This window comes from Schistocerca cancellata, chromosome 6 (assembly GCF_023864275.1).
Source record: "Schistocerca cancellata isolate TAMUIC-IGC-003103 chromosome 6, iqSchCanc2.1, whole genome shotgun sequence".
NCBI classification, from domain to species: Eukaryota; Metazoa; Arthropoda; class Insecta; order Orthoptera; family Acrididae; genus Schistocerca; species Schistocerca cancellata.
In genome coordinates this window covers 509,788,001-509,808,275 of record NC_064631.1, presented here as the reverse complement: position 1 = coordinate 509,808,275, position 20,275 = coordinate 509,788,001, and the positions used below count along the sequence as shown (strand labels likewise).

Here is a 20,275-nt window from a genome sequence, read left to right as displayed (position 1 = left end):
CAGCGGAGCATTTGAATACTGTCTGCGAAATATGTTTCGAATAGAGTTAGTAACAAAGAAGTAATAAATTCAAACGGCGTGACAATGCGATATTTTTTCACACATCCCAGCGTTTATGACATCATATCTCCTCCACTGTCGGGGATACCATGATATAATTTTATAGGTGCATTTAGCGGCACATGTGGATATTGTCTGCGAAATTTATTGCGAATAAAGTCACTAGGACAGAAGTAATAAATTTAAATGTCATAAATAATGCAGTTTTTCACGTATCTCAGTGTTTATGACGTCATACGTCCTCGACTATTGTAGGCATGTGGTTTCTACCCCGACAACAATTCTTACCTGACAGTAAGGAATATATGTACCAAGTTTGGTTGAAATCGGCACAGTGATTTAGAGGAGATGTGGAAGATACACACACACACACACACACACACACACACACACACACACGTCCATTGTAGTAATATGTATGAATTATTATCGCTGGCCCGATTTTACCTACGGGGGCGAAATGCTTCTGAATGTCGTTTATATGTGCTACAGATATTTTATGTTGTTATTCTCTTGTTGAATCCTGCCTCCAAGAGCCATATTGGGCAGTAAATTAAGTTCTGTTTTTCAACTTAAATTCAAAGGCTTCCACGGGCTGTGGCATTTTAGGTAAAATAATTTTGGGTGTTATGTCGCGTCATTGTAAACTACTAAAACAACTAAACTGCCGACGTTTTGGTCAACTTGCTGCGGTCCTCTTCAGGGCGGTTCACTGAATCACCCTGGTCGAAACGTCGGCACTTTAGTTGTTTTAGTAGTTTGCAATGACGCAGCCCAATAGCCAGAATTATTTAATCCAAAATAGTTATGTTCTCTTTTCTTTTCTCTCTTGTCAAGAAGAATATAGGGTATTTCAAAAAGGTCTTTACAACTTTGACAATTCATATAGATTAATTCATAATACCTACAGAGGTGACTGTAGCGTCAATTTGTAGGGAAATACATCAAGTTTTGTCTCGCGTAGTTCGGTAGCGCCGAATCGCACCGTAAGAAGCGCTAGCGGCAGTTGCGTTACAGATGGCTGCTTTCACTCGACCCGTGCATGCTATCTGTGTCTTTTGATTTGAAAAATCGAAGTCGGTGACAACTTTACAGCGTAATTTCTGTACCAAGTACGCTAAACATCCTTCTAGTAGGCCTACAACTTATGAGTGGCATAAGTGTTTTGTAGAAACAGCGTGATCAGTAATACTTGGGAAATTATCAGACCGTCCGTGCACATCTGACGACGTCGTTGAGCGAGTGAGACAACGTTGTGTCAAGAGCTCTACGACATAGACCTGACGTTCATCTCGCGATCTGAAAATCCCAAGTACGATTGTTTGTCTTATGTTGAGATACCGTTTGCATTTGACACCGTACAGATTGACGGTCCTACAAGCAATAAAAGAGACTGATAAAATTCCTTGCAAGAACTTCTGTGCGGATATGTTAAATCGATTACATGAGGATGAACATTTCTTGGACAAAATCATCTCTTTTGACGAGTCGACTATTCACTTGAGTGGCAAGGTCAACACACATAATTGTAGGATTTTCGGTAGGCAATATCCACTTTTTTGACGAGTCGACTTTTCACTTCAGAAGCGAGGTCAACACACATAATTGTAGGATTTTCGGCAGGGAATATGTACATCAAACATTGAAACATGTTTGTAATAGCCCTAAACTGAACCCTTTTTGTGCACTGAGCAAGAACAAAGTGTACGGCCCCTTTCTTTTTCCATGAGAGAACCATCAGTGGAGTAGTGTACCAGGATATATTAAAATTTTTAATATCATAGCTCGATGAGGATGATCAACAAGGAAACGTTTACTTCATGCAAGATGGTGCACCACCCCACTACCTGGCTGAAGTCTGGGATTTTCTCTGTGACCTCTTTCCAGGTCAATGGATTGGCCATGATGCGCAAATTGCATGGTTTCCATGTTCCCCAGACCTGACATAACTCGATTTTTTTATGGGGATTCATCAAGGATATCGTATTTGTACCTACTGTACCGGCTTCTCTACCTGAACTTAAGAGCATGAATTTACGCCGCCACTGAGCAAGTTACACTAGCAATGCTTCAGCGAGTTTAGGAAGAAATTGACTTCCGATGGGATGCGTGCAGAATAACTAACGGAAGCCACATACAACATCTTTAGTTTAAGGTATAAAAAAAAAGGCTTGATGTATTTCCCTACAAAAGAACGCTAAACCCAGCTCTATATCTTCTTTCAATAAAATTATATGGATTTGTAAAGTTGTAAAGTCCTTTTTGAAACGCCCTGAATTTTAGGTTTAATAAATTCATTGTAAAATTCAATCCAAGCCTGCACAGCCCTCAACTTGAACCCGACGCCACCCAGACCCTGCGCTCCAAGCATATGTTCTTCCGTCAGATCACGCATTACTAAAATTAGTCATGTATCTTTGGATTATTATTTACTCTCCTGTAGTGATGACTATTCAGTTTTGTATAATTTCGGCACTGTACACAATATTTTAGTTTTAATAACATATTAGCGGAAAGTTTTAGTTCACTGCGTCATATATATATAAGTTCAGTGCGACATCTACTGTAAATATCGACTTATAAACAGATGACTTGACAATTAACAATCTTATTGCTGTTCATGATTATTCATTTTCGACAAAAGAATATGGTTCAATCAGATATGCGTTAATGTTTTGTGGTTTTAACCGTAGTGGCGATGAATTATTTTGACGCGATTTTCATAAATGTTGGTATGTACATACCACTCGGTTCACAAACATAAACACAGCACAGTTTCGTATGTCTTCCCAATGTCTATGCTGCAGTGTTAGATGCGTGACGGTCAGGTTTGGGTTTAGTACACTTTCAACTTTTTCCGTTTTTGATTGCAGTTTTCTTTCACTTCTAAATGGAATTTTAAATCGCCCAAGTATTAGAGTATAGAAATGTTCGTGCCATCCGAGGATGTGTAAGAGCCTTGTTCCTTTACAAGTAAGTGATATTAACTTTGGTAGACACGCTACAGTAGGTCAAATGTCAAGCTGTTGAAAGATGAAGAAAAGCATGGTGCTGACAGACAACAAAGGGCTATAGAGAGCCGTAGTACTTCGCTTTCAGCCAGGACACAATGGAGATGTGGAAAAAGTTATGTTATCATAGGGACCTAGTGGTTCAATGAATAATCAGAGCATGAGAGAATGGGAGTGAAAACTGAAGGTGCGCATCTACGTTGGGAACGGTAACGCGATATACAGTGTCGGTGTGAATGGATTTTGTCGCGCTTTGTTGTGTTGCACAGTCCACTGTGCATTTTGATTTCCGATCCCTCCATGATATATAATTTGTGTTGTCCCTTGCACTTTTCTTTTAGGTTTCTATCATCTGGTGCGGTGCGTTTCGTAGCTAGTTTTGTTGCTGCCCAATAAGAAAATTGCATCTGCAAACGAATCGACTTGAAGCATTCTCTTCAGTTAATATTCCACTGCCGCTGGTTTTTGAAAATACCATCACTGTGGTTTCTACATGCAGACTGATAGCAGGTAATAGTATCCTTTCGTTCCTCATCCAGCAATACGTTCTCTTTCGTGCAGAATTTTTTAGACTGTTGTCTACCTCTTATTCGTTTTTGAACATCCTCTGGTTAACATTAGCGAACGCTATGTCTACAAATGCCAAATATACGAATCAATTAAGATTAGTCTGTTGAGCTCAAAGAGTTAATAATAATTTGTCATAATACGAATTAGCATTTCGTGTTCCACGATTTATTAAAAACTTAGTTGCTTGGACGTTCACTATTTCATAATTACAATCTTCTGCTGTGTAGAATTGTGGGTGGCCTATATGCAAATTCTTTTCTTTTGTGTACCTCACAAATAAATTTCCTCATTCCCTTTACTTTGAAGTCGTTGCATAACTGCCGTTTTCTCGGCATACAGCATGTCATGTTAGTTGGTCGACTTTTAGTTGCTCTGAAAACACAGAAAGAGCATAACTTTTCAACTGGCCTTTACTTAAAACATTAGCGTAATTATAACACTCATAATCGGAAACATCTCTTTATTTTCAAGACTCGGTGGTCTGGAGCCTGGATGCAGTTCAATAAATTAATCGCGATGTGCTTAGCCGCAACGGTTGACTTGTATGAATAATTTTGCTTTCACTGGACCGGTATCGGTTGTAAGTTGTCTGTTCATGTACTTGTATGTTGGCAGCGCTACGTAGCGCTTTGCATTAATAACTCTGACAGCACTGTCCGTGTACTCTGTAAGAGAGACTGTGGCTGGTCGGACTCGCAGTAGGAGGTGAACAGCCAGCAGTGATGGAAGTTGGTTGAGTAGTCAGCAGTGATTGAGGTTAGAGGTTAATAATTAGCAGTGTTGGGGGTTTGCAGTATTAGCGCGAGCTGACGGTCTGAATGTGTATCCATCATGGAGATTTATTACTGGTGATTATATAATTTTTTTTTAACTGGTTGTCACTTGATTAAGGTTAAATCTGCTAAATACATTGTTTGCTCTGCAGCGAAACCTTCACCCGAGCTCGTAATTTGTGCTACTTACTGAAATGCTTATGAAGTGATGAAAAATATTCTTACGTTTACACATCTGATTATGACATGTATCTCTCTACGAGAGTTGCGAGAATTTTTACTGACTTATGAAATGCCACATGGCTATTGAATGATATTTCACGCTTTACTTTGTACATATTTGCTTATTTTATTTTATATCTAGTTTCTAGCTGGCCTGAAGCGTTGGTTTTATAAAATTAAAAAAAATAATACATATAATGTGTACAATTTCTGTCAACAGAACTTTTAAATAATAATTCTATGATCCACATTCATAAAAAAGGGGAGCACTTGAAAAAAATAATAAGAAGGAGAAGTGACTAGTAACTGGAATTGCATACATAATTTTCTTTTCCAGGACTTGATAATTTTTTAGTAGAATAAGTTGTTGTGGTGCATCACTCTAGTGTTACGATATGACATAGACAGTAAGATGTGAATAGATAGTTCCCTTATCTGCATTGCTGTCTTTACTGTAACACTTTTTCTGCCTGTGCTTTCTCATGTTTAGGTGTATGTTACTGCATTTGCTGGTGCTACAATACTGGCCATTAAAATTGCTACACCACGAAGATGACGTGCTACAGACGCGAAATTTAACCGACAGGAAAAAGATGTTGTGATATGCAAATGAATAGCTTTTCAGAGCATTTACACAAGGTTGGCGCCGACGGCAACACCTACGACGTGCTGACATGACGAAAGTTTCCAACCGATTTCTCATACACAAACAGCAGTTGACTGGCGTTGCCTGGTGAAACGTTGTTGTGATAAGTCGTGTAAGAAGGAGAAATGCGTACCATTACGTTTCCGACTTTGATAAAGGTCGGATTGTAGCCTATCGTGATTGTGGTTTATCGTATCGCGACATTGCTGCTCGCGTTGGTCGAGATCCAATGACTGTTAGCAGAATATGGAATCGGTGGGGTCAGGAGGGTAATACGGAACGCCGTGCTGGATCCGAACGGCCTCGTATCACTGGCAGTCGAGATGACAGACATCTTATCCGCATGGCTGTAACGGATCGTGCAGCCACGTCTCGATCCCTGAGTCAACAGACGGGGACGTTTGCAAGACAACAACCATCTGCACGAACAGTTCGACGACGTTTGCAGCAGAATTGGACTATCAGCTCGGAGACCATGGCAGCGGTTACCCTTGACGCTGCATCACAGACAGGAGCGCCTGCGATGGTGTACTTAACGACGAACCTGTGTGCACGAATGGTGAAACGTCATTTTTTCGGATGAATCCAGGTTCTGTTTACAGCATCATGATACATCATCCCTGAGAAACCGTACATTTTAGCAGGATAACGCACGACCGCATGTTGCAGGTCCAGTACGACTGCTGCCCTGGCCAGCACATTCTCCAGATCTCTCACCAACTGAAAACGTCTGGGCAATGGTGGCCGAGCAACTGGCTCCTCACAATACGCCAGTCACTACTCTTGATGAACTGTGGTATCGTGTTGAAGCTGCATGGGGAGCTGTACCTGCACACTCCATCCAAGCTCTGTTTGACTCAATGCCCAAGCGTATCAAGGCCGTTATTACGGCCAGAGGTGGTTGTTCTGGGTACTGATTTCTCAGGATCTGTGCACCCAAATTGCGTGAAAATGTAATCACATGTCAGTTATAGTATAATATATTTGTCCAATGAATACCCGTTTATCATCTGCATTTATTCTTGGTGTAGCAATTTTAATGGCCGGTAGTGTATTTTCCAGACGTTGGTCTACTGCATTTTACCTTGTATTACTGTGATAAGTCAGTTTTATCACTGATTTATTTTTCTTGTTTGCTTCTTATTGCCTTATATTAGTTGCAATGTTGTATTTTCTTTACTTATTTAGATATACTGCTGCATGCCTTGCCACTTTGCATTTTGTTTGTCATCCTTGTTTGTGTTAACTGTTTTGTGCTGCTGCATTACCTTGTTCTCTAGTTTATGTATCTGAGCTCAGTAGATTTAAGATAGTTTAAGAGGGGGTATGTTATATAATGAGTTGTGATGAATTGGGAAGAAATGCATTGAGAAGCTATATGAAAAAGGTTTGGCCAATGAGTATTGTACAATGAGGAATAATTATTTTGAAAGAGAAAATGTAGAGATGTAAGAAGGCAATAGTGACAACAGGTTATGTAAGATTTTCTTGGAAACAAATGATGAGGAAACGAATGATGACGTAAGAAAGATATGAAAGTCTAAATGTTCATGTGCACCCTTGTGTGTCGGTGTTCTTCTTGTCTCTGTCTGTTTACCTGATAAGATAAATTTGGTTGAAAGTTTTGCTTCTAATCTAAGCTACAATCACGATGATGAGGAATACTGTTATCCTCAAATATAACCTGTTTTTTACTTTGTAAAGATGTTCAGACATTATTTATTCTGTTCTCTTTTAATGCTCATGTGTCAGGTTAATTTTTCTAAGGATATTCTTATTTTTCAGTTATTTACTTATGTCATAACTCCTGTAATACTCATGAATATGTTTATTTCTATTATCATGTTCTTTACTGTAATGATGTTTTCCGTACCTTTGCAATTGTATTCTTATGCGGTAAAATTGTAAATGTATAGACACCAGTTCTTCAAGTTCAGTAAATACTAGGGATTTATTTTACTTCACACATTTCTGTTGGTCATACAATATTTATAAACTCTCAATGGTTATATGACAGTGGTAGTGCTTACGCGTGTGTTGATAATTCAGCAAGGGACTGGTGAACAGCATTGCTGGTTCTAAAGATATTGCAAAAGTTAGTGAGTGCACAAGTGGTGGTTTATGGACTTGCTATATTACCCTCACGACTCTTCAATTGTGATTGTGCACGCACACAGTCGCAAGGGATGGCTGCTGGCCATCTCTACAAGGACTACAGTGGGTCTGCACCTTTGGTGGCGCACTACTAGCATAATCTCTACAAGGACTACAGTGGGTTTGCACCTTTGGTGGACCTTTACTACCATAAACTCTACAAGAAATACTGTGGGTCTTGTCTCTGGTGACTTACCAATTCTAACAATAGTCTGCAAGACTTGACTGTCTTTGCTGTGGGTTTGCTCTGTTGTGGCTCATTGCCAGTCTTCATGTCGGGAGTCAGCACTGTGTTTCCGTTGGGACGACGACTCTACTTCTTCGGGACTGCATGGAGATCCACTACCAGTGTTTGCATTTTCTTTCACTGCTCACACTTTGTGCATAAAACTGTCATAGAGACTACTCTTGTGATGAATGCTTAGGAATGTCTTTAGGGACTGTGAGGACAATTTTTGATTTTGATCAACAGTGTATTACTAATTGTGTGAATTTGATCTATTTGATATTGTTAATATGAAAAACTTTTTAACAAATTAGGCTTGGCCACTAACCAAACTATTTTGTAAATTTTTTTTGAGAGGAGCAGGGGGGCTATGTAAGTAGGCTGTTCATGTGTTTGTATGCTGGCAGCGCTATGTAGCGCTCTGCATTAATAACTCTGACAGCACTATCTGCACTCTGTAAGAGACTCTGTGGCTGGTCGGACTCGCAGTAGGAGGTGAACAGCCAGCAGTGATGGAAGTTGGTTGTGAGTAGTCAGCAGTGAAGGAGGTTAGAGGTTAATAATTAGCAGTGTTGGAGGTTTGCGGTATTAGCGCCAGCGGACGGTCTGAATGTGTATCCCTCATGGAGATTTCTTACTCATGATTATATTCTTTTTTTTTTTTGAGCTGGTTGTCACTTGATTAAGGTAAAATCTGCTAAATACATTGTTTGCTCTGCAAGAAAATCTTTTCTTTGTTAACCACATGCCTATTAGTAGTTAGAGCCTTCAGTAGTTAGAATCTCTTATTTAGCTGGCAGTATTGGAGCTTGTATCTCTGTAGTTCGTGTCATGAAGACTTTCTGTGAGGTAAGTGACTTACGATATGTAATGGTTATTGTTAGGATTTCTTCTAATTCAGGACCATCCTTTTGAGTTAATTTTAAAGCAGTCGTTACCGTTGAATATTGTGAGTAATTAATGAATAGGAAAAGTTTGAGTTCAGTTAGCGAGGGCAAATTCTGTAGGTCAGTGTTTAAATGATGAAATAGCACGGAGACAGCATTCAATTTCACTCAGCAGTTTAAGTAAAAATTTAATTAAGACGTTTCACGGTTCCTCATCAGCAGCGACTTTTACTGTTTCTACAATACGACTCAAATACTTTTTTCTGACGCTGATGATGGACGCGACAAGCTACAGAAGGTCGGCAAAGCAATAAAATATTGCTTTTACGGAGCTTTACCCATGCACAACATGAATTTCTTCAAATGTTTCCTCAGTTGTTTCAATGGATGACTTCAGTGACTCTCCAGGATTAGTGTCAGTTCCTTGAGTTCAACGATCCTGACAACCCATTAAGCACTGTCAGATTCATCTCTCGGCACTGGATAACTATGTTCGTCTTTGTGAGTGATGCTGACATTTTCCAGAACATTTTACATCAAGCATTTTCTATCACCCATCATCCTTACATAATTTGGCTTCTTTTGTTGTTCCACTCGTCACATTAATCACATCAACACAACAACGTACTCTACACGCCATCATTGCAACCACTTTCACCGAAAGACACTTGAATGAGCGCTGCGTGCTTGCGTTGTATAGGTAAACCAAGAAGCGCGATTGAGCCTCTCTGCCTGCTCAGCGCCCTATCAGAGAACACACGAGTGGTCTACGGCGTCGACTTAACGCCGCCTCGGATCATCTCTGCAGATAGCAGGAGGAGGATGGCTATCCCGCGGCAGCAGTTGGCGATTACGTTGGACGTGGACGCTGCTAGCAACTGCGGGAATTTGAATAGACTTCCAGCGGAAGTCTGCACTTGCCAAGCATTCAGTTTACATGCCTGGGAAACACGACGCTCGAATCTGGTGGACGACGGCATTAGCAATTGTTATTTGATATCTCCGGAACTTGCAGGCAAAGCGGAATGGATGGGCCAGACGGGTTTCCGTTGTGAGAATCTTAATGTGCTGCTGTACGAGAAACTATTTGGAGTTATCCTCTGTGCCGTGTAGTTCTCATACTTATGTTTCACTTAGCGCTACTTTTGCTAAGAGGCGTTTAACAGCAGTTAACATGCGATACTTTTTTTTCACGTTTATAGCTGTCTTTGGCCTTTGCGGGCTGTTTATTATTCACGAATATTTTTTGTTGTGTCTCTAGTGTGCACTTAGCATAAACGGAAATTCAATTTTATTATCTTCCCTTGAAGCAGTATATGCGTTTTGATCCAAATTGTATTTATACAACACTATGTGAATTGTAGAAAGGCAAACTATGTTCATTGCTGAGAGCTTCTGTCTGTTTATGTTACAAATATTGCTATTTATTGGGTTCGAGCCTGATTTGTAATTTAGAAGTATTATTTGGACGGGCTTGGGTACGTAGGGTTAAATACACTACTGTTAGTTGAAGCCAGTGGGCTTTGTTAAATCTATTTGCACATCTTTTATCGTTACCCGTTTGTCTTAGTGTTCTTCAGTTGCGGCTCACTACAAGCTCTAGCTAATAACAAACATCCATTTATGTATGTTTATTGGTCCTGCCAGAATGTTAATGCACAGACTTACAATAGTATTATTTATTGCTTTATACTCAGCAGACAGGGACGGAATTGACAGAAGTATTCAAGAAGGCAGTAAACATATTGCATGACATTCCAACAAACAATAGATAAAAAGTGAAAATTGTGGTCGAAATACCTGAGCTGTTTGAAATAATAATGGATGTGAGGCAGAGAGATGGCCTATAATCCTTACTGTTCAACAATATCTTATGGAAAAATATAATAATGAATTATTTTCGGCTCCAGATCACATTTATATCAGTAAATCCAAGAAAGGAATGGTATGGAATCAGGACTAAGTGTCTAGCACTTTCAAACGATTTTGCAGTACTTCCATCGTATATGACACAAAAAATTTCTCAAATAAATCTAATAAAATAATGGGAAATCTTCAGCTCAAAATCACATTGCTAGCAATAAATCCAAGGACGAAATGGTATGGAATCAGGACTGAGTGTCTAGCACTTTCAAATGATTTTGCAGTACCTTCAACGTATGTGGCACAATCAATATCTCAAATAAATCTTTTAAAGAAAGATAATTTATGAATTTCATCTGAAAGTACTAAGTTTATGTCAAATAGAGTTCCAAGAAATGTAGAAACAAAAAGTAGATAAAATAGTCTGTTTAGTAAATTTAAATAACTTAAAGTAAATATTTCTAATATACCTAAGCATTAATAAAATCGAAAGAAATTTTACAAGAAGATTTGTATCGCCAGCTGTGTAAAATTATTGCACTCCATTACATTGATTAAGCAGGAAGTTTTACATGCTGACGAGTGCTAAAACTGAACTACACTCCTGGAAATGGAAAAAAGAACATATTGACACCGGTGTGTCAGACCCACCATACTTGCTCCGGACACTGCGAGAGGGCTGTACAAGCAATGATCACACGCACGGCACAGCGGACACACCAGGAACCGCGGTGTTGGCCGTCGAATGGCGCTAGCTGCGCAGCATTTGTGCACCGCCGCCGTCAGTGTCAGCCAGTTTGCCGTGGCACACAGAGCTCCATCGCAGTCTTTAACACTGGTAGCATGCCGCGACAGCGTGGACGTGAACCGTATGTGCAGTTGACGGACTTTGAGCGAGGGCGTATAGTGGGCATGCGGGAGGCTGGGTGGACGTACCGCCGAATTGCTCAACACGTGGGGCGTGAGGTCTCCACAGTACATCGATGTTGTCGCCAGTGGTCGGCGGAAGGTGCACGTGCCCGTCGACCTGGGACCGGACCGCAGCGACGCACGGATGCACGCCAAGACCGTAGGATCCTACGCAGTGCCGTAGGGGACCGCACCGCCACTTCCCAGCAAATTAGGGACACTGTTGCTCCTGGGGTATCGGCGAGGACCATTCGCAACCGTCTCCATGAAGCTGGGCTACGGTCCCGCACACCGTTAGGCCGTCTTCCGCTCACGCCCCAACATCGTGCAGCCCGCCTCCAGTGGTGTCGCGACAGGCGTGAATGGAGGGACGAATGGAGACGTGTCGTCTTCAGCGATGAGAGTCGCTTCTGCCTTGGTGCCAATGATGGTCGTATGCGTGTTTGGCGCCGTGCAGGTGAGCGCCACAATCAGGACTGCATACGACCGAGGCACACAGGGCCAACACCCGGCATCATGGTGTGGGGAGCGATCTCCTACACTGGCCGTACACCACTGGTGATCGTCGAGGGGACACTGAATAGTGCACAGTACATCCAAACCGTCATCGAACCCATCGTTCTACCATTCCTAGACCGGCAAGGGAACTTGTTGTTCCAACAGGACAATGCACGTCCGCATGTATCCCGTGCCACCCAACGTGCTTTAGAAGGTGTAAGTCAACTACCCTGGCCAGCAAGATCTCCGGATCTGTCCCCCATTGAGCATGTTTGGGACTGGATGAAGCGTCGTCTCACGCGGTCTGCACGTCCAGCACGAACGCTGGTCCAACTGAGGCGCCAGGTGGAAATGGCATGGCAAGCCGTTCCACAGGACTACATCCAGCATCTCTACGATCGTCTCCATGGGAGAATAGCAGCCTGCATTGCTGCGAAAGGTGGATATACACTGTACTAGTGCCGACATTGTGCATGCTCTGTTGCCTGTGTCTATGTGCCTGTGGTTCTGTCAGTGTGATCATGTGATGTATCTGACCCCAGGAATGTGTCAATAAAGTTTCCCCTTCCTGGGACAATGAATTAACGGTGTTCTTATTTCAATTTCCAGGAGTGTATAAGCTGGAGAGGGGAAGAACTCGAAAGATGGATCATTGGCACAATAATAGGTGCAGCATAACCAATTGAGGTACAATGAAGAGACCTACGAAAATATATATATATAATGTCAGAGTTAATGGAAAAGTCAATCGTCTTGCAACCGAATGCAACCTGAGAAAAGAAATATGTCTGGCTTTCTGTATGAAGCCAACAATTGCATCGACCTCAGAAAAGAAATTAGTCTGTTATAGATCAGAAAAGAAAATAGTCAGTTACAGACTACAAATATAAACATTTTTGGACAGTTACCGAGGTGGGACAAAACCGGCGGGGACAGTATGTACAAGTGAAAGAGAAGGGCAGCATGAGCAGAAGATAAAGGAGAACTGGAACAAAATGAAATCACGGAGGGGAGGGACTGATGTTGTAATATGATCATGCCTGACCAATGCAAATCTGGAAAGAGTACTATAGTAGAAAGTAATGAAATTTACGCTAAAGTAGTAGGCAGCAGGCGCTATTTAATTAGCCACTGCAAGGAATAATGAGACAGAGGACAACTAGGACGACATGGAGAGTGCTGGAGTGAGGGAACATGGTGGGCTGTGGGTGGTACTCACAGTGTACCTCGAGGCGATACGTCTTGTTGGCGGGCGGCGGGATGCCGTTGTCTGCGATGCACTGGTAGACGCCCATGTGCGCCCGCGACACGCGGGTCAGGTTCAGCGTGTAGCCAGACACCGACACGGCTGTAACACGGCACACATACACACACACACATGTAGACTACACGAAGGTGCACTACAAGCAGTCGCGGGCAGATGCTGCCACAGTCCACGAAAGGACCACCGCCGGGAATTCATCTGCCAGTCTCATTTATTGCCTGAAAGAGCGAGCCACTTCGATGTGCACCTGTAATAGTGCAATCGCGCCGATGTAGTTACTGGTCACCGTGTCACTATTACATACAGGGTGGTCGGAAATTCTCGTTACAAACTTCTAGGACATGTAGAGGGTAGTGAGTACATAACATTTTGAATAGGAACCCATGTCTGGCGACAGTTTCAATGCTGACGATTATCTCATCCACACTCACGTGACGAATGTACTTAGACGTGACCCAGTACAGTTGTCGAAATCCATTTCAAAAGGTTATTGACTCGTTCCGTTATTACTTACGCATTTGCTTTACAACTTACACATTATGGTTTACATTAGTCAACAACAACAAGAACCCAGGATTGCAGCCAGAACTAGTGCCAGCAGATCTTCTTCTGTCTCTAAGGTGCTGTAACGCCGGAAATGCATATCCTCCTATTTCGATCTATTGTACTATTTGTTTCCTTATTTTGTTACCTGAAGATATGACATTTCTGTGTCTTTATATATTTTTATTGTTTTACTATTTGTATATATATATATATATATATATATATATATATATATGCATTTATGTCGATGTATAATTGGTTTGTTTTGTAAATATTATTTGTATTTTTACGCTGGATCTGGCCTAGGGAAAACTATGCTAAGGATTTGCTAGATTGCCATGCTTTTGCCAGACCAAGAGGACATTAAAGAAGTAGTAATTAATAAGTAATTTTGACTAAATGATTTAAGAGTAACTGATTATTAATCAATTGAAAAGTCCAAGCTGCTAGTTTAAGTTTACATCTGAGTCACAGTGGATTAAGGAATGTAAATATGATTTTGTAACTAGCTGTAAGATTTCATGAATATGTGATTTACTAGTCATTGCCGATGCACTTAGACGCTGTTTTAAGTTTCAGGATAGTACATGCGTGTGGTGATGGACAGTATTGAGTTATCCACTGGGATAGTGTTAATGAACTCCTTGAGATTACTCGGGAGTGAGTTTTTCTGAAAGAATTCAATGAAACGGACGTTCTGGAAATGCCGTTACACAGGCGAGTGAGATCAAGCGTGCCGCACAGGCGGGCGCAACAATGCTGGCGAGGCAGAGCCGCTGTCGGCTCTTGTGCCGCTGTCGGCATTCTTTGTACTTGCGAGTACGGAAGGTGGAGTTGTTTTTCTTCCCGGAAGCTGATGTGAAAGTATTCCGCTGTCAGTATTTATGTTTCTTTCTATCTGCTGTGTATTATTTTCTTGTTTAGCATTAAGTGGACTCTCATGACAAGAATATTAATTATGAAAAGGTTATATAAAAATGTATATTCTATGTAATTAATTATTAATTTGTGTATTTTGATCTACCTGTTTATATGACCATGTACTCTGATTAATTTTGTAAATAATATTCCATTTCTTGATACTGTTTGGAATTTTGCTGATTTTAGAATAGTTAAACCATTTTCTATGTTTTCTATGAATTTTAATATATTGTCAACCTGTTTTCTTTTGTGTAAGATGACAGAGTGGAATAAGGTTAGGAGTGTCTCCACTCAATTATTATGGTCTAAAAATTGATTTATGGTTAATTAGCCTAATGCTAAATTTTCTTGATGTTTTGAGCATATGCATTTCCGCTGTTTTTTTTTTTCCTTTTTGGGACATTTTCTGAGTCTGTTTAGGTTACACGAACATCCTTGGACAATGTGGGGCACGTGTAACGCCGGAAATGCATATCCTCCTGTTTCCATCTATTGTACTATTTTTTCCCTTATTTTGTTACCTGAAGATATGTCTTTATATATTGTAATTGTTTTACTATTTGTATAGATATATATTTATGCATTTATGTCGATGTATAATTGGTTTGTTTTGTAAATATTATTTGTATTTTTACACTGGGTATGGCCTAGGGAAAACTATGCTATCGAACGATTACATTGGTGGGTCGTGTGGAGAACCAAAGTGTTTAGGATCTTTGGGAGTGTGCCGTATGGGGCGCGGGCAGAGGCAGTCTGGCTGGAGTAGGGCGGTGAAGCAGGTGTGTTGTGCGACGATCCCGCGAGTTGCCGCGCTTTCGGGGTTTGGCAGCATGTAATTGCGCTCGACTTGCTATGATAGTTTCTGACACGGTGTCGTGGACGGGAAGCATTAGCTGGCGCACATCAAGAGCCCGTTTCGCCTGGTGACCATGTCGAGAAGAAGGCGCGAAAACATCCAGCTTCTGCAACAGCGACGGCCGACAATGAGTGACTGTCGCCGCCTCCCCGATCGACGATTGCAAACCTTCAATCAACCAAGAAGGAAGACTAAAAGCACGTATAGTTTTAGAGCTGTATGGCAGACCTCAGCTTTTCAAACTGTTGCATCACAAAAATACAGCAACTTAGCATGAACCTTTGTTGCTCATTGTCCCAATTGCATTACCAAGCAGGGTCCCTTCCTTTTCTGGAATGAACCCGAGTGTCGTTGAAATTCATACGCCAGCATTAATGTAATATCATTCCATTTCACTGCTTTAATTTCAAAGTTCAGTTAAAGTATTCATAGCTGGCTACAATATTTAGATTACACAAGCAGAAATGGAGAGTGCGAGTTTTGTTACCATATTTTAGCTTACCTGTGACTGCAGTTCAGCTTGGTACGTACTAAATTTTACTATTGTTAATTGTTCAGAATCATTTAATTCACGTTCAAAGTTAAATCTCTTATTTCTAAATTGCGTAGATTCAGGTAGCTTTTGAAATGATTGTTGAGGTAGACCAAGACTAACCTTATTTCATTGAATTTCGTAGTGCTTCAGAAACAAAGTTCACTATTAATTTCAGTCACTAAATTAACTTTCAATTTTCCGGTTTTATTAATTCTTTTGCTAAATTAAGTCAGAGTGTAGCGAAATGTATTACTACTGACAAACATTCAGTTTTCACACAGCACGTGTCAACCTTCAGTTGCCACGCTTTTAGTGCTAATTATATATGCATTAATCTTTCATTTTCAGTTATTATAGTAGTTGTCCATAAGACTGGCGACCGTAATTTTCCCCAAATCTCAAATATCTAATTAACGCCAATTAATTGTTAACGTAACGACCGCACCTTTACTTTCTTTATTAATATTACTCTTTTCTCAAAATTAATTTTCACCAATTTCATTTGCACTTTTCCTTTCATTTAGATGTAACCCTTTCCTCCCTCTTTACCGACAAATTAACTTCGGTGACGATGGCTTTTCCCAAATTTCCATTAGGTACACGCGGTTTAATTTTTACTGTCATTAAGGTCGATATGTGGGGGGGGGGGGGGAGGTTACAGTGCCTCATATATTAGGCTCGTCATACGACCCCACAAGAAGTAGTCCATAGGGGTTAAATCCAGCGATCGTGATGGCCACGCAGTTGGACCACCACGGCTTATCGCTCTTTCATCGTACCGTCTGTTGAGATGTCTCCAGACAGCCAGTGAAAAGTGAGGTGGTGCTCCATCATGCTGAAACCACATTTCCTGACGGACATTCAATGGCACAGCTTCCAAGAATGGGTCCATTACGTGTCGTAGGAAGACTAAGTATGCGGGACCCGTGAGCTTGGATGGTAGGAGGTATGGTCCAATCACATGACTGTCCAGAATACCTGCCCATACATTAATTCCAAACGTGTCTTGAAATCCCTAAACATGCGTGGTATGAGGGTTTTCGTCCTCCCAGACATGGATATTTCGAGTATTCAGAACACAATCCTTTGTGAACCTACATTCATATGTGAAGAGAACTCGACGTGGAAACAGGGGTGCGTCGATGCAACGGTACAGGAACCATGTGCAGAAGGCGACGCGTTGTGGAAAGTCTGCTGGATCCATAGCGTGAACCCTTTGTAAGTGGTACGGATGTAATTGTTGCTCATGCAGGACATCCAAGACGGTACTGTGACTAACAGCCACTGCACGCGCAATTGTTCGCGAACTCGTTGACGGGCTATCTTCAATGCGACGCAGCTTCTTCAAATTCGAGAGTGCGAAGTCGCCGTGGAGCACCACAGTCCTGCCTCCTCCCGGTGAAGGTACCCGTTTGCCGTAGCCGTTGTGTAACTTGGGCAAACAGTTTGTGCGATGGAGTGTTACGGCGTGGAAAAAGTTCGTGATACAGCCGATTAGCAGCTCTTCCGTTACCTGCAGCTCCGCCATACACAAGAAGCATGTCTGCGTATTCCGCAAACGTGTACTGTACCATGTTTCCTCTATCGGTGATGCACAGGTACTGACTCGGTCTCACAGCAAAGCGGACAATTAGTGACATCTGGGGATCGTTTGACGTAGTACACGTCATCGTGTCTACCCTGCTGCATACCAGGACAGGGAACTCTGAGACGTTTCTCTTGCCCTAAGAAGACGTTGACGAGGTACACATCTGAACTGAAACTGCCGTAGAACGGAAACGATACGATTCCGGACATGGGTTCCTATTCAAAATGTTCTGTACTCGCTACCCACTACATGTCCAAGAAGTTTGTAACGGGAATTTCCGACCACCCTGTATTCCATCTAGAGTGAGTGAATAGTTTATGACCATATTAAGCCGTATGGATTACTTATTTCTCACATATCGCATAGGTAATTTTATCCTTTTCAAGATGCTGAGTGGTAAAGTAGTGATACCCATGACAGCCATATCAATCGCTTTTATTTACACATATGTAATCATTATGTTCCTTCCACAGCGCTGGAAATCTTCGGCGTCAGCATGAAATACACTGGTATGTAAACTTCGGGACCAAAGTAGCTTTCAGCTGACGTATCACAGTCAAGTAACATTTCTCGATGAAACTTGGACAATACATACACGAGCTACTACAAAATAGCACAGAACGCTACAAAAGGGGAGGTATGGTTTTTAATAGATCATTTGATCACCACGGACGGCAATGCATGCTCTCCAAAACACTCCCACGCTGGTCACTGGATTCATACGGCGTCCTTGAGGCAGGGCGTCCCATCCCTCCACCATCACTTCTAACAACTGTTGAGTGGTCGTGGGAGTATGTGGACGTGCTGCAATAAGTGCCCTCCCCTCCCCTCCTCCCCCAACAGATCCCTCACATCTTCTTCGTCTGTGAAAAAGTCGTCTAGGACGACGCATACGGAATGACGGATATATTATCTTTGTGCCAGTTTTATACCGGTATCGTGACGGAGCAACACCTTATTTGCTACCTTATTTGGGCATGAAATGACGAACCTCTGCATAAGGTAGCTATATGTTTCATGTTCAAAACAGATAAATCGTAAATATAAATAATGTAGGTGCTCTTAAACTAGCAATAAGATTTTAAGTAACGTCATTAGAGAGAAATCTACATAATGTTAACCGATGCTTTACGAAGAATTACTAAAAATGAAAATTAACTCCCCGTAAATTAAAAAAAAACACACGGTATTCAATTCTGTACAACAAACAGAGTATTACCAACAACTGATGTAGCATATGAACAATAGTCGGTAAATGGGGCAGATCGTTGCAAATCTTTGGATGTACATGAAGATGACAGCCTCTCTAGAAGAACTATGTTACTGAGCTTCTCAAACAAGTTCAGCTGCTTTTTCTCTTCGCGTAATCGCATGTCTTGGAAACAGACGGATTAACTTCCTGATATGTTTTGCATGTTTCCACTCAGTAATATTTTTTGGAATTATTTTTCGGAGTAACTCGTAACTCATTAAGAGACTATAGACTGAAAAAGTAGGGATAACGAGCTGGCCAGTCCATTCGCCGAAACTCCTCTCGTTACAAGAGCTCGTCAACATGCGCAGTTCGTTGTGGTCACGTGTTGTCATCCACACAAAAGACGTTAAGGCAGAATGCACTTCTAAAAAGGCGGACATGAGGCTGGAGTATAGAGTCAGAACAACGTTTACCGGTGAGTTACTGTGTTCAAAAATTTGGAGGTCACTACGTCCACGCCATATTATACCATCTCACGCCAGAGCACCTGGGTCAGCTAAACATTAATGTTCGATAATTGTGATTTTACCCTCCTATGGCGAGAGTTGCGAACACATAATGCACCCAAAAACACTGTCGAACATGTTCAATTTGATGATCAAGGTGTTATGACTTCGGAAGGCATGGCTATACTTATTCCAAATCTTTGAACACATACACTCTCCCGTGACCGTTATAGTGACACTGTACCGTTTCCCCATGCGCGTCTTTTCAAGGGTAAATTTCTCCCAGACTTAATTTTCGTAGACGACAATGTGCGATTTCATCAGTCAGCGGAGCTGAAGGCGCTCTTGGAACAAGAGGATATTCAGGAATGGACTCGCCTATCAGTTACTCCGATTTAAGTCGCATCGAGGGATACGTTAAGGAGACGTATTCCCGCACGTGCACGTGCAGCAAACAGCATCTAGCAGTTAGAACCGCACTGACGGACGAATGGAACGCCCTAGCACAGTAACTCCTTACCGACCTCGTGGCCAGCAAGGGAGCGCAGTGCAGAGCATCAGCTGCTGTCCGCGGTGAGCACACGCTCTATTAAGAACCATTCCCGCCTTTTTTACTGTCCAAAGGACCATCACGAATTTCGGTGGCTGCAGCGTAATAATTACGAGGGTCACTCCAAAAGAAATGCACACTATTTTTTGTAAAAATACAGTTTTCATTCTGCATGTGTGAAAGTTTTACAGTGTGTAGATACATCCTTCCCACTTAACTTAGTTCAACCTGTTCCCGTGAGTGGCGCCGTGACAGCATGTTTTCAAGATGGCTGCTACACTTGACGTTCGTCAGAAGCAACGTGCTGTCATAGAATTCCTATGTTGTGAAAACGAGACAGTGGGAAACATCAACAAGATGTTGAAAATGGTGTATGGAGATGCTGCTGTCGATCGCAGTACAGTCAGTCGGTGGGCAAGCAGGTTACGTGATGAAAGCGGGCACGGCAATATTGAGGATTGTCCTCGCAGAGGCAGGCCTCGTACTAACCACACT

At 41.7% G+C, this 20,275-nt stretch overlaps 1 protein-coding gene across 1 annotated transcript in view; it reads right to left on the bottom strand.

The window, feature by feature from the left end:
* Positions 1 to 20,275, bottom strand: part of LOC126088406 (uncharacterized) — a 992,980-nt gene that overhangs the window by 289,777 nt on the left and 682,928 nt on the right. Inside the window, exon 11 of the mRNA XM_049906546.1 lies at positions 13,039 to 13,167. Coding sequence (XP_049762503.1) covers positions 13,039 to 13,167 — 129 coding nt within the window. The remainder of the gene's footprint in view (positions 1 to 13,038; positions 13,168 to 20,275) is intronic.